The sequence below is a fragment of the Loxodonta africana genome, chromosome 23 (assembly GCF_030014295.1).
Source record: "Loxodonta africana isolate mLoxAfr1 chromosome 23, mLoxAfr1.hap2, whole genome shotgun sequence".
Classification (NCBI taxonomy): Eukaryota; Metazoa; Chordata; class Mammalia; order Proboscidea; family Elephantidae; genus Loxodonta; species Loxodonta africana.
Genome location: NC_087364.1, coordinates 14467836 through 14482971, shown reverse-complemented (window position 1 = coordinate 14482971; position 15136 = coordinate 14467836). Strand labels below are relative to the sequence as shown.

At 41.6% G+C, this 15136-nt stretch overlaps 1 protein-coding gene across 1 annotated transcript in view; it reads right to left on the bottom strand.

Annotated features, from left to right (window-relative positions):
* Positions 1-400: 400 nt before the first annotated feature.
* Positions 401-15136, bottom strand: part of TMTC4 (transmembrane O-mannosyltransferase targeting cadherins 4) — a 77914-nt gene continuing 63178 nt past the window's right edge. The window contains exons 15-18 of the mRNA XM_064275256.1: positions 10508-10622; positions 8969-9081; positions 2961-3030; positions 401-1633 (exon numbers count right to left, since the gene is read on the bottom strand). Of these exons, the coding sequence (XP_064131326.1) occupies positions 1485-1633; positions 2961-3030; positions 8969-9081; positions 10508-10622 (447 nt within the window). The 3' untranslated portion in view covers positions 401-1484. The remainder of the gene's footprint in view (positions 1634-2960; positions 3031-8968; positions 9082-10507; positions 10623-15136) is intronic.

Here is a 15136-nt window from a genome sequence, read left to right as displayed (position 1 = left end):
GGTTTAAGACTGAGGACAATATGACGGGGTGAATGTGTTTTGCATATGGGAAGGACCTGAATTCTGCGGGGGCCAAAGGATGGAATGTTATGGATTGAATTGTGTCCCACACCCCAAATACATGTTGTAAATCCTAAGCTCTAGATAACTAAGACAGCCCCTAAAAAAGGTAAGTGTAGAATTCACAAATTCACCTGAATTGGGTCTATTCACCCCTTTCTCTGAACTTGGATAACTCTATAGTGCAATTCTACTCATGATCCCTAAAACCAAATAGAAGGCACATATTAGAAAAGGTGAACTGGTCACTTCGATTTCATTTTAAGGGAAAGTAGGACACAAAGTTCGCTGACTTGAAAATCATCTATTAAGAAGGCAATCCGACATTTTCACACCAGTTTTGTGTAATAATTTTACTGCATAAGAAATTACAGAGATTGCATAAACCATTAGGTGAACAGCATCTATGGAAGGACAAAACAAAAAAACATGACTATCATGGTCCTAAGAAAATAATCCAATTCTTAAAAATACCACAAATTCCCCAAATGTGGCACCTTTTGAGAGGAATTTTACTTCTTGCATTTTGTGGATATATAATAATTTCTGCAGTCCTTTTAAGGAAAATGGAAAACTGGTTTACAGTTGAAAGCATTACAAAGCAACTCGCATGGAAGTGTAGCCCTTTTAATGCTGGATACAACAAACACTAAAACGTCAGGCAGCCTGCTTTTGCCTAAGGCAGGACTTGAATTTGCCATTGACAGCGACAGTTTATGTAGAACACTATATAATTTCCCATATACCGAGACTGCACAAGTTGGAGAAGCCAAAAAATATCGCAGGAGTCAACTTCTTCTAAAAGAGGAAAAAAGTATACAGATATTCTAGATGTTGAAATTTTCCCCCTTCATTCAATTATTTGCTCTGTGCAAAACCTCAAAATACAAATATTTCCTTACAAACGAAGCTCATAGTATGTTGTTTTAAAAAAGGAATTAGAACAAAATCTTAATTTATGCTTTCTGGTCATTAAATAAACATTCTGATATACAGACACATTTGACATTCCTATAAATTGTCAAAGTCCGTTTGTCATTTCTGGGTTACAACAGAAGGTTAATAGCGCTGTCTATACGCAACAATGCTCACATCCCAAACGCAGGTTGAATTTTACTAAAAGCCGCTCAAGATAAAGTTCTTTTTCTTTTTAACTAAAAAAGGCTTCATTCTTGGAGTTTTAGAATTTACGCTTGAGTTGTCTGAAAAAACACAATTTCAATGCAAAAACCACATCAAGCATTCAAGAGTATATTGCTGGTGCTATAATCTTTTTGCGTGTGTTTTTTTTCATAGAAAAAAAGACAATAAGGTAAGCAACAACATGTCTACACCTTTTAAATGGTTAAGTGTAACCAGGTAATATCGATGATATGGCTCATGCATGCACACGCACGAATTTTTAAAAAAAGAAGGAAAAAGGATCAGACGTCTTTTTTTTGCAATTGCTCTAGCTTTCTTCTTAGAAGACTGTAATTCTCCTTAGTTCCTGGTGCACTGGGGTCAAGTTGCAGAGAGATTTCATAGTGTTTTTTGGCCAAGTCTAGATGTCCCCAACGATGATAAAGCACAGCTGAAACAGCAAGGGATAAATTTTATTGGAAATGCTTCTGAATAACTTGTAGCATTCTTGATCACTTATACAAAGAAATATGACAGAACCTTTGCAAACAGTTTTCAAAAATCATTGTTTAAGAAAATATTGTTTGTACCACAGACTTTATTTATTGTAATCACACTCCCTGGTGACTGGCCTTTCTAACCAACGCCAGTTACTCCTGGGGTTCTTCAGATCACTAGATACGATACATCTGCCTGCGGTAAAGCTATTACATAAAGTCAAAAGAACTGTCCGTTCCATTTCTCCACGCAGCCATGCAATTTTCTGGAAGTCCAACCAGGTATGGCTGGCCTCCAGACACCACTTAAAGCCCTGGCTACGTGAAAGTCCAGCATACTTATCTTAAATAAAGATTTCACTATACGTTTTGGAGCCCCAGTGGCACAGCAGTTAAAAGTTTGGCTGCTAACCAAAAGGCCGGCAGTTCAAATCTACCAGCCACTCCTCGGAAACCCTATGAGTCGCAGTCAACTCAACGGCAACAGATTTGGTTTTTTTTTTTTGGTTCTATACCTTTTGGCAAAGTAATCACTTGTTTGTTGCCAGCTGGAAATGAGGGCTCTAACCTCAAGACCTGGTCATAAAATGATGGTGAAAATAAATCTAGTTTTTAGAATTATAAGCCTCTGATTGCTACAATGCTTTTATCAGTAAAACTAACCTTCTACAAGGGCGAAACATCAACCATTGATGCTGCATGGCTTGTGATGAGAGGTTACAGTGTCCACAGGGATCACATTTGGTGAAAAATATTCACATGACTGAGGATTCTAAAATCAACATGCTCTGCTCTAAAAATCTTAAATACTAAGATGTGCAAATGGAAGAAAGGAATTCGAGGGAGTAATTCTAACTGCATCTTTAGCTAAAGCCCACGAGAAGATAAGAGAGCAGAGAAGGTCCACTCTGGAAGAAGGAGGGGAGAGAGGTAAGCAAGACCTCAAACTTACAAAGTACTTTTCAGCTTAACAGTCTAGGACCCTTCACACAGTAAGTAAAACTCCTAGTTTTAATCAAAAGAAGGTGGGCAATTGAGTGAGGAATTTTGGGATTGTTCTAGTTATGCAACAATATTTGTAAATATGACTATATTTAGCTACCTTTTTATTGTGATATATATATTTTTAAATGTATTTTCAAAGGAGATTATAGAATACAATACGGGCTAGATTTTGGAAAACAAAAAACCACTCTCCAAACATTGACTTTACAGGAATGCATGAGTTTCCTTAAAATTACATAGAACTTCAGTATGATTGAAAATGAAAAGTTTCCTTACCCAAATTACCATGGTAACTTGCAGTGTTTGGATTAGCTTTAATTGCCTTGAGGAATAAAGCTTCAGACTCCTAAAAAGCAGAATACATAAAAAATATTGCATATGATACAACATGGTTCAGCTTTGTGGCCTACGGTTTTCAAACTTTCAACTTTCTCATTTGTACTTTATTCTTCCCTCAGAGTCCCTTGGTGGCACAAAGGGCTACACACTCAACTACTAGCTGAAAGGTTGGCAGTTGGAACCCACCCAGTGGCATCTTTGAAGAGAGGCCTGGTGACCTGCTTATAAAAGGTCACAGCCTTGAAAGCCTTATGGAGCACAGTTCTACTATGACACACGGGGGGTCACCATGAGTCAGAACCGACTGGATGGCAACTAGTTTAGTTTTATTCTTCTCCCAGAAACACGCAAGAGGCCCAGCAGGACCCTGCACTGTTGAGAAGAGGCCCCGAAGGGCCAGGAGGGAGGCAGGTGACAGGACACAGGTGACAAAGGGCAGTAATAAGCAGACAACGGCCAACAGAAAGCAACAGCGACACCAGAGAGGGTGAATATGCTAAGAGCTCTACCATCTGCTTCCCTGAAATGGCTGAAATTCTGAAACTTGAAGCAAGTAACTGTTGAGGTCAGCACTGGTGGTCAGTGGGGGAAGGCCCGCCTTCCGTGGGGGCAACCTGGGTGCAACTCCTTGTGTGCAGCCACCACCTGTCAGTGCAGGCTTGTGTGTTGCTATGATGCTGAACAGGTTTTGCAGAACTTTCAGATCTAGGAAGAAAGGTCTGGCAATCTACTTCTGAAAACCAGCCACTGGTAACTCTGTGGACCACAGTGGTCCAATCTGTAGCCAATCATGGGGACGACACAGGACCTGGCAGGGTTTTGATCTGTTCTACAAGGGGTCATTACAAGTTGAGGGCCAACCTGACAGCAGCCAACAACAACAAAGCAAGTCGTGTAGTTAGGGCACAGTGAAGGATGAGGGAAGGTCAAAAGGACAGGAGAGAGCTGGGTTGTTGGGGACATCCGTGAAAGCATCATTTTCACTGAGCATCAGTGAATTCATTTCCGGGACTTTCAAGAGAGGAGCTGGGGGCCTATTTAACCTCCCCAAGAACCCACGACACCCTCAGCAAACCAGGAGCAGCCCATTCACCGGGAAAGAATGAGGGAGAAACGGCCACCTGTCACCTACGCTGTCACAGCACTGTATATAACCACAGCCAACTTCCCCTGCTGGATGTGAACTGATTCTTGTATGGACTGGCATTCCCACCAAATAGTACTCACTTCCCATCAGGCCACTAAGAAGCTGGGCAAAGTGTTCTCTTACCCGATCTTCACTGAGCTCTTGCTAGCTGGATCGCCCCTCTCCACGAAAACACGGAGAAATAAAGATGCCTAAACTGTTCTGGAAACCCTGGTGGCGTAGTGCTTAAGTGCTATGGCTGCTAACCAAAAGGTCGGCAGTTTGAATCCACCAGGCGCTCCTTGGAAACCGTACTGGACAGTTCTACTCTGTCCTTTAGGGTTACTATGAGTCGGAATCAACTCGACAGTAATGGGTTTCATGTTTTGTTTTTTTTTTTTTTATTGTTGCTGTTTTCAGCTGTTCTCACAGACACATGGGCAGTGACCCACTTCCTCTACAGTCATACTCAGATACCTTTTAATCAGAGTCTTAGTTTCCTAGAACTGCTGTATCATAAATATCACAAGCGGGTGGCTGTAAAGAAGACATTTATTTTCTCACCGTACAGGAGACTAGAGGTCTGAATTCAGGGCACTGGCTGTAGGGGAAGGAGCTCTCTCTGTCGGCCCTGGTGGAAGATCTTTGTCGCAGCTTCTGTAACCCCAGCGTTCCTCAGAGCCTTAGCAATCCTCACAGGTGCTTGTCTTCCCCAGTTTGTGCTGGCTTGTCTCTGTGCCTAATCTGCTTTTTTTTTTTTTTTTAATTTTTATTGTGCTTTAAGTGAAAGTTTACAAATCAAGTCAGTCTCTCATACAAAAACTTATATACACCTTCCTATATACTCTTTTTTTTTTTTTTTTGTATACTCCTAGTTGCTCTCCCCCTAATGAGACAACACACTCCTCTCTAACCTGTATTTCCGTGTCCATTTAGCCAGCTTCTGTCCCCGTGGGCCTTCACATCTCCCCTCCAGACAGGAGATGCCAACATAGTCTCATGTGTCTACTTGATCCAAGAAGCTCACTCTTCAGTAGTATCATTTTCTATCCCATAGTCCAGTCCAATCCCCGTCTGAAGAGTTAGCTTTGGGAATGGTTCCTGTCTTGGGCTAACAGAAGGTCTGGGGACCATGACCTCTGGGGTCCTTCTAGTCTCAGTCAGACCATTAAGTCTGGTCTTTTTATGAGAATTTGAGGTCTGCATCCCACTGTTCTGCTCCTTCGGGGATTCTCTGTTGTATGCCCTGTCATGGCAGTCATCGGTTGTAGCCAGGCACCATCTAGTTCTTTGGTCTCAGGCTGATGTAGTCTCTGATTTGTGTGGCTGTTTCTGTCTCTTGGGCTTGTTGTAATTGGTCTCAACACACATGGAGCAAAGGAGAATGAAGAACACCAAAGGTAATCTGCTCTTTTTAGACCTCAAAAGTGATAAGGTTCGAGACACACCCTACACTGATACAGCCTCATTGACCTGTTCTGGTTAGCAGCCGAGCTCTTAACCACTGCACCACCAGGGCTCTGGAGACTGAGAAACTGCTCTCTAAATATCAACTGTTCTTAAACCATAGGGCCAGTGGAAATACGGAAAGAGAAATCAGCACGAGGGTGACATTTTAAGCACTGAAAACATTCCTTTTGTGTTTTTTGCTCCACCACATTAACCCCAGTGGAAAATTAAATGGAGAAGTATTATAAATTCTAATACGATTTAATGATCCTTAGGGTTTCATTTAATGATCACTAAACCAAAATTATTATTTTATATCTATTTACCATATTATCATTGTAAATTACGTTCTTGTGCATTTTCTCATATCACCCAGGCAGGGAGGTGGGGGAAGGTCATCTCGGTTTTAGGGATGAACAAATTGAGGCCTGAGGTGGTTAAGTGACTGCTGCTATGCAAAAAGGGCTGCTGGGGGCAGGGGGACGGGAGGAAGATGTCCCATAATTACACAGTATAATGAGAACGAGGAGCCCTGGTGGTGCAGTGGCTAAATGCTTGGCTGCTAACCAAAAAGTTGGTGGTTCGAACCTTCCTCAGGAGAAAGGTGTGTCAATCTGCTCCCATAAAGATTTCAGCCTAGGAAACCCTATGGGGCAGTTCTACACTGTCCTGTAGGGTCACTAGCAGTTGGAATCAACCCCACAGCATACAACCACCACCTAACAAGAACACTCACTCTGCACCACAAAGTCTCAAAACAGATTCTAGAAGTCTGTTTTCAGAGCTGAACGTGAGATGCATTCAATCATTTCACAGCTACTAATTTGGCACTATTGGAGCCCCGGTGGTGCAGTGGTTAAGAGCTCAGCTGCAGACCAAAAGGCTGGCATTTCAAATCCACCAAGCTGCTCCTTGGAAACCCTATGGGGCAGTTCTACTCTGTGCTATAGGGTTGCTATGAGTCAGAATTGACTTGATGGCAACAGGTTTAGTTTTGGGGTTAACTTGGCACTTAATGAATATCCATCAGCATTGGGACAGCAATGGAGATAGAAAAATAGGGCTTCAGACTGACTGAGTCCTGCCCTCAAGAATGCTACAGTTTACCAACCATTAGCTATTTGCCATTAACTTATCAATAGCTAAAGTTAAACAAACAACAGAAAACGCTAACATTAGTATGAAACTGTAAGTGACTAGGTAAAAAGTGAGTTGTACAGACAGCAGATACCTGTCACTGGCTGGATGATTACCGAGCTGGAGGGTCCGTTCATCCTGCCCCTACGATACACCATCACAGTGCCCCCCATTAAAACAGACTCCTCTGCAGACCATCCCACCAAGCACTCATTTCACCTTATTCTGAAACAAACTGCACTAGCGAAGTAACTGATCAATAGCTATAGATATCATCTGAGCATTATTAAAAAAGAAAAAAAGTTGTTAAAAATTCCAAATCCTCAATTGAAAAAATATATTAAACTAGTGCTCAGTGACACGAGGAGTCACATCAAGTTCGCTCTTCTCGGTGGCTCTTCTAGAGGACGTAGTAAGTTTGCTAATTTCAGTTTCCATTTCTGCTTCCTTATCTGAGGTGGTGCCCTGGCCTAGGCAATTAGCATGTACAATGTGTAGAGAAGTGGGGAACTGATCTCTCCATTCTGTTTCATGGAGTGCTTTCTACTTTATCTGGAAAAAAAGAATGCGAACTAGAACCCAAATGAACCCCGGGTTCTGCCACTTTAACAGGAATTCCAGTTTACAGACAGTGGATTGATAGAAAAATCAGCACAGTGACTATATAAGCTGCACTTTGAAGAAGGCGCACTGTAGTCGCGTCGCTGGAGGAGAACTGACACTCCGTCCGAGCCTAGGCCGACACAGACGGCTGGACAGGTCCTCGGAAGGAAACTCAGAGATCTCACCTCCTTCTCTGTCTTCCAGGAGGAGAGCCACAGAAAACAAAACTCAGCCTCTCAACAAGCCATCTCTGGAGCAAAATCCAGAAATGGTAAAATGTCTAGCAAAGCTATTCTACCCCCTGGCACTCAAAAATGAGAGAAATGCATCAAATATCTTATTTTTGTCACAGAAAATTATACTGATAGACATCTCCTGAATAAAACAAGAGAAGCAAAAAGTACTAGACAAATACTAATTAAGCACTAGCTTTAGGCCTAATGTTTTGTCAGTAGCCTCAGGATCAAAAGAAGATAACCATCCCTGATTCTTACATAAAATATTTCTTTCAGGAAACAGCTAAGGCACTGCATCTAAAAGGATGTTTTCTGTAATACCGGTGTCTTGATATCCAGGATGTCAAAAATACCTAGGATATTAAAAGTGCACATTCTTTGCCTTACTCAACCCGCTGAGACACTGTCTCTAGTTGGGTGCAGGGAATCTGTATTTTTAGTGGGGAGGGTATCTATGTTTTAACAAGCTCCCTTGGTGACTCTCATATATAAAATTAAAGTTTGAGAATCACTGATATCAGCAACACTAAGTCCCCTTCGACATACAGGAGGTGTCCCTGGAGGGTGCCAATGGTTAGGCACTTAGCCACTAACTGACAAGTTGGCAGTTCGAAACCACCCAGAGAAGCCTCAGGAGACAGGCCTGGTGATGTACTTCTGAAAAATCAGCCCCTGAGGACCCTATGGAGCACAGTTCTTCTCTGACACACATGGGGCCTCCGTGACTCAACAGACACTGTGTATGTGCTTTAATACATAGGGAATTACGCACCTTCTGATTCATGATCTACCCCTGACAAATCCTAGGAGCCCAACTGAAGAACAGCTAGAATATCTCATTGTTTTCCTTGGTCAGAAACCTCTAAGACTTCACATATTACCTATAACTTACTCTAGATGAAAAACTTCGAAGCATAAGAGCCAACCATGCATAGGCTGACTTATTTTCTTTCTGTAGAAAACACCACTGACAAACCCAGAGCTCCAGCCCAGCCACAACGAACAGAGTCAAGCACCCGTGCCAGGCCGAGGGCTGGCTGTCTACCACGGTGAGCACCGCCCTTGAAGTCATCCTCCTCCACTAGCCCCGTACGAAAAATGAGGCCGACTGCTCAGCAGCTCTCTTCTTTTCACTGCCCTTCCCTTGAGCTTCTCTGCCCCTCCCCATGTTTGAGTGACGTTGGGAAATTTGGATGAGAAAGGACACTGAATTTGAACCTGCAAACCTGTCTTCTGGGGAACTTGTCCAGGAAGCAAACTGACCCAGCCATTCTTGGTATACTGCTACTACCGTTCTGGTCTAATTCTGAATTTAACTGGGCAGAACTAACATTTATGGCTTCTGTCAGATGCTGGCATTAGTTGTACAAAATAATGGACTACAGCTTACACACCTTGTATTTCTGGGATTTACCCAGCACGTTTGCCAACGAGAACATAAGAGAGTGATCGTTAGGTATTAATTCCAGCGCCTCTCTTCCAACTGCCTCAGCTTGGGCTAAATTACCTGTGAGGAAAAGGTAGAAAAATAAAAAATGTGTTAACATTTTAGTTTCTCTCTACGATTAAAGCAAACCCCTTGCCACTGAGTCGATTCCGGCCCATATGATTACGATAAACCACCTAAGGAAACCAATGTACAATGTGTAACACACACACACTCCCTCTCACATGCACACACATACACGATTGTATCAGCGGCAAAAGCACTGCAGTTCAGCACAATTCTGATATACAAACGGCTTTTGATTAAATTCTGTAAAAGGATATAAAACAGTTTTTATTTTCCCCAAGATATCACTTATACCCAAACTGGAGAAAACAAGTCTGCAAATAGAGAGGATCACAGTAACACTTTAATAACTGAATATTTCTTGTATTGAAGTACAAATTCTATATTTTTATTAGAAATAAGTGTATATCCATTCCCCACACTGCTCCAAAGGCTTAACCAAACCAAGCCTGTTGTTTTCGACTCACAGCGACCCTATAGGACAAAGTAGAATTGCCCCATAGGGTTTCCAAGGAGTGGCTGGTGGATTGAACTGCCGACCTTTTGGTCGGCAGCCGAGTTCTTAACCACTGCACCACCAGGGCTCCCTCCAATGGCTTAAATTACCAGCTTTAAATTCTGACAAATTAAAAATATCATTTCTTAAAGGATGCCTGGACTTTTAGGACGAGGGGAGAGGAGTAACTCCTAACTGGGCTAAGAAATGTTTTTGGGTGGTGCAAATGGTTAAGTGCTCAACTAGTAACTGAAAAGTTGGTGGTTCGAACTCACCCAGAGAAGCCTTGGAAGAAAGGCCTGACAAACTGCTTCTGAAAGGTCACAGCCTTGAAAACCCTATAGAGCACAGTTCTACTGTGCAACACATGGGGTCATCTCAGCCAAAATTGACTGGATGGCAACCGGTTTGGTTGGTTTATAGGCTAAGATACTAGAAAACCAAGTCCATTAGCAAAGCACCTAAAATCAGAATGCATGGCTCTAAGTATCGACTGCAGGGTGTTTCCTTTGAGCACAGTCCATGAACTTTATCGAGCATCTTGCAAGATCCATTTCATAAGCCCAGAAGCCATCTGTGCTTAGTTCTGGGTACCTTCCAGCATTCCAGATGATGGGGATTGCCAGATAACAGGCTTCAGAAGAATGAGGCATTATTGTACATCTTCCCTAAAACTTAACACCAATTCTAAGTGAAGTGTCATCTTTCCAAACACATTCCAACATGTGAAAGGAAACTCCATGTTCTAGAAGAAAATACATTTTTGTAATACAAAATATTTAACCTTGTTTTTTTCTTTTTTAAAACTTTAACACAAACAGGGGATGGGGGCTAGGGAAGCGCAGTGATCTACCCTTCCTAATTTTACGTGACAGTGTGCTACGGAACGACGTCCTCGGATGTATTTAATTCACCTTTCTATACCTGTATTATCAAGGAGTATAATCATGTTGTTCCAAGCCAGACTGTGCCCTGGTTTCAGCACGGTGGCGTTTCTCCATGCGTTCAAGGCATCCATGTGGCGGTTGAGGTCTGCATACTGGAAGGAAAGCACAGACATCCCCACACAGAATCAGTACTCCAGGTTTTCTACCTCCCCCCGCAAGACATTATGACCAAAAACAAAATTCACACAAAAAACTTGTATTTACTGAGCTTCTAATTTCTTTTTTTTTTTTTAATTATTTTATTGTGGTAAAAAGAAAAGAAAAGACTCTCCCCTAGGGTTTCCAAGGAGCAGCTGGTGGATTTGAACTGCCAACCTTTTGGTTAGCAGCTGTAGCTCTTAACCATGGTGCCACCAGGGCTCTTCATATAGATAGATCGATGAAAATATTTGCCAATTCAACATTTTTTACATGTACAATTCAGTGACACTGATTACATTCACCATGTGGAGCAAACATCACCACTACCTCTTTCCAGATTATTCCACCACCATTAATAGAAGCTCAGTGCCTCCTAAGCCATGACTTTCCCTTTCCACCTTCCTCCCAACCTTGGTAATCACTAATAAACTTTGGCTTCTATACAGCTGCCGAGTCTAGATATTTCATTAAAGTGGGGTCATGCGGTATTCGTGTGACTGACTTATTTCACTCTGCATAATGTTTTCAAGGTTCATCCATGTTGGGGCATATCTCAGGACTTCATTTTTCTTTATGGCTGAGAAGTATTCCACTGTATGTATGTACTACATTTTGGTTATTCATTCATCTGTTGATGGACATTTAAGCTGTTTCATGATTTTAATTTCAGTGTATTAACTCATTTAATACTCAACAATGGACTCACAATAGCAATGATTGTGAGGATGGTGCGGGACTGGGCAGTGTTGCATTCTATTGTCCACAGGGTCGCTATGAGTTGGAGCTGACTCGATGGCACCTAACAGCAATGACAACAATTCTCAAAACAACAATCCCATTGAGCTAGATACTTTTACCACTCCCATTTTACAGATGGAGCAACTGAGTCACAGACAGGTTAAATAACTTGAATAAAGGTACACATTTAGAAATGGTAGAGCAGCAATTAGAACCAAGTAACTTAGCTCTGGAACTGGCAACCTCTTAACAATGACTATTATTTAGTGCCAAATCATATTTCAGACTGCTGAAGACAGACACCCAATCATAAGTCTTTTTTCCAGAAAGATTTCATAGAGTCCTGATAAAGTGTTATCTAGAATAGTAAACAAAATATGTTATGTGATTAATAGTTCTTTGTGTCAAATCCAACTTGGGAAGAATGGTCAAGTAGTCTCTTTCTGCCTACGCCTAAACTTAAAGTAAAAATACAAATATTTTCCATCGGAAACACTTTGTAAACACCTTGGAAAAGTCTTATGCGGTAATGTAAAACCCCTTGGTAAATGGGGCCTGTTTACCCCATTTATGGAGGTTTTTTTTTTTTTTTTTTTTGAGAGGGAATTTTGTTCTACATCAATAGCAGCACAAAATAGCTAGCTCTCAATTTGCATAGCTAATAAAAAGTACGCAGACGGAACAAACGATGGATTTTTTAGCAGGTGACCCTCTCGTCCTCTTTAAAGCAGTTTATATTCCCATTTCATCTGAATGTACTTGATACCTTCAACTCTGGAAAAAGTACAAATGCTAAATTTTTCAGCGTTTAAGGCTACTTCAGTATTTACTGTCAAGTCTGTCTTTTCATTAGACGACAGAAACATTTTGACTTGCCCTATGACCCACATAGCAAAGAGGTGGCATATTATGCAAGAAGAAGAAAGGTTTTATGAATTATGGAAATATTTACAAACATCCATTTACTAAAGATGTTCTCAGAATTTTCCAGGACACTCAGAAACTCAAGCTGCAATATTTTATCCCTTAAATGATAAACTTGGATCCACAATCAACACCCACGAAAGAAGCCTTTGAGAAATCAAATGATGCATTGCACTGGGCAAATTTGCTGCAAAAGACCTCTTTAAAGTGTTAAAAAGCAAAGATGTCACTTTAAAGACTAAGGTGCACCTGACCCAAGCCATATTTTCAATTGCCTTACATGCATGTGAAAGCTGGACAATGAATAAGGAAGACCGAGAAAGAACTGGTGCCTTCATTACGGTGTTGGGGAAGAATTCTGAATATACCAGGGACTGCCAAAAGAATGAACGAATCTGTCTTGGAAGAAGTACAACCAGAATGCTACTTAGAGGTTAGGCTAGTGAGACTTCATCTCATATACTTTGGACATGTTATCAGGAGGGTTCAGTCCCTGGAGAAGCACATCACGCTCGGTAAAGTAGAGGGTCAGCAAAAAAGAGGAAAGCCCTTGAGGAGACGGATTGACACAGTGGCTGCAACAACAGGCTCAAACATAGCAAGGATTGTGAGGATGGCACAGGACCGGGCAGTGTTTCCATCTGTTGTAGATAGGGTCGCTATGAGTCGGAGCCAACTAGACAGCACTTAATGACAACAACAACAAATGAAGAAATTAGGTAAGAAGTTCAAAGAATTAAAATGATTTGGTGTGCTTAATTATACCAACATTTCACTGTCTGTATTTAGTGTTCTATTAATTTCTTAGTCAATTTTCTCCAGCAAATGGCACGCATGAGTCATTGGCCGAAATCCATGATGACATTCTTTCTAACACACCCAGCAAAGCCAAGGTAGCTTATTTTGCAAATCAGTGTCTTTAGATATTTTTATCACTCACTGAAGAAAAACGACAGAATCAGGCAGCGTTTACTTTCATTTTGTCTCAACCTCTACCCTTTTTACAGCATCTCTACAAAGTGAACAAACACTTTAAGGGAACCAGAGGCAAAGGGTGATTTAATGAGAACCATCCATCCAGAAAGTAGACGGATAATGTGTGCTCTATTTATTTATTGTTTCTCAGTCCTATGCCCACCATGTCCCAGGCTCCTTAGCCACATGGCTTTTTGTTAAGTTTCTACCAATTGGCGTTACAGGTGGAGATCAGATGGTGGGAAGGGAGAAGCAGCCCTTTCCCCCTCACTCTCTGCCTCCTTCTCCTGGCTGTGCCTCTGAAGTAGCTATGCCCCTCCTCCCAGTATTGGAGGCAGTGGTCCTTCTCCAGGATTCCAGCTGTAGAAGGGGCAGCCCCTCCTCCATGATCTCAGCTCTTGAGGTGGTAGTAGCTACTGAGATAGATGGTGGGCCCTTCTCCAAGCTCTTAAATTCTGGAAGTACCACTTCCTTCTGTTTGTTCTCCCAGCCCTGTGCGGGAGTGGCTATTTCCTTTATCTTGGAGCCTGAGTTAATATCACCTTTCCATTTTTTTTTTTTTTTTCCATTTTTGCTCTTCTAGTCTTCCAGCAACTATCCAACCAATTCCCTGTATTACATCTTCTCTACTTAAAATACCTAGCATGGTTTCTGTTTTCCTGACTGGATCCCAACTGATAGAGACACTCAGTCCTTGAATGATGAACTGTCTCTAGTTATATGACCAGTCACTATTACTGAAATCTTCTAGTATCAGTAATATGTCCCAAAAATAATCCAGGCTTTTCTCAATTTCCTATTCTGTAAGAGAACCACATTCCATTCCCTTCTTAACTGGGTACAGAAATCAAAACGAATTTGTCTCCAACTACTGAAGAGTGACAAAAGAGGATTTTTTTAAAAAAGGAACTTTTAAGTTATTTTCTCTTAGTCACCAATATATAAATGTACCGGTTGAGTTGTTAAAGATTAAGCTCTTAAGGCTTTTAAGCTGGATAATTAAATAACAATGGAGAGCAAAATCTTTAAACCAGAAAGAACAGTTGGTGGGAAAGAACATAGGAAGATCATTTCAAGAAGCGGAACTAGCAAACAACATAAACAAAGAGCAGTATGAGTCTCAGTACGTTCACGCTACGGATGATCTTCTGAGTGAAAGTGGCAAGAAATTCCAGGGACTGGAGCACGCGATGAAATCCTGAGTTTATATCCTACTCTCCTTTCTTTGGGTGTAACTCTTGTAGAAGGTTCATTTGGCATAAATTTTCTAGTCTCTAAATCCCAAGGAACTGCAGTGACAGGAAATGACTGGGGGGATAGAGGGAATAGAGGAAGCAAGACTGCTAAGTAGTAGAGCTTTAAAGTGTAATTTAGGAGGCTGTAGGCAGGTACAGTCACTTTATAAGCAATGGTGTAAAGGAAGAGCTTCCTGTGGGGGTAGGAGGGGTGGAAACAAAGAAAAAAAGAATTCATAAGGATATCAAGGATAGTATGTCCCTCAAGTACTAGTTTAATGTTGTTAGGTCCGTCCAGCTGATTCTGATTCACAGTGACCCCATGTGCCAGGGTACAAGTGCCCCATACAGTTTCCTAGGCTGTAACTTTTATGGAAGTAGGTTGCTAGGTCTTTCTCCCTCGGAGCCTCTGGGTGGATTTGAACTGCCAACCTTTCGGTTAACAGCCAAACACTTAACTACTGAGCCACCAAGGCTCCTTTCTACTCGTTTAATAGACGTGGCAAACAGAAGCAGTAATACCCAATTTGCTCCCATCCTCCAGCCCACTCTCAGCTCATTAACTTCGTAAGGATCAACCCTGCATTTCATGT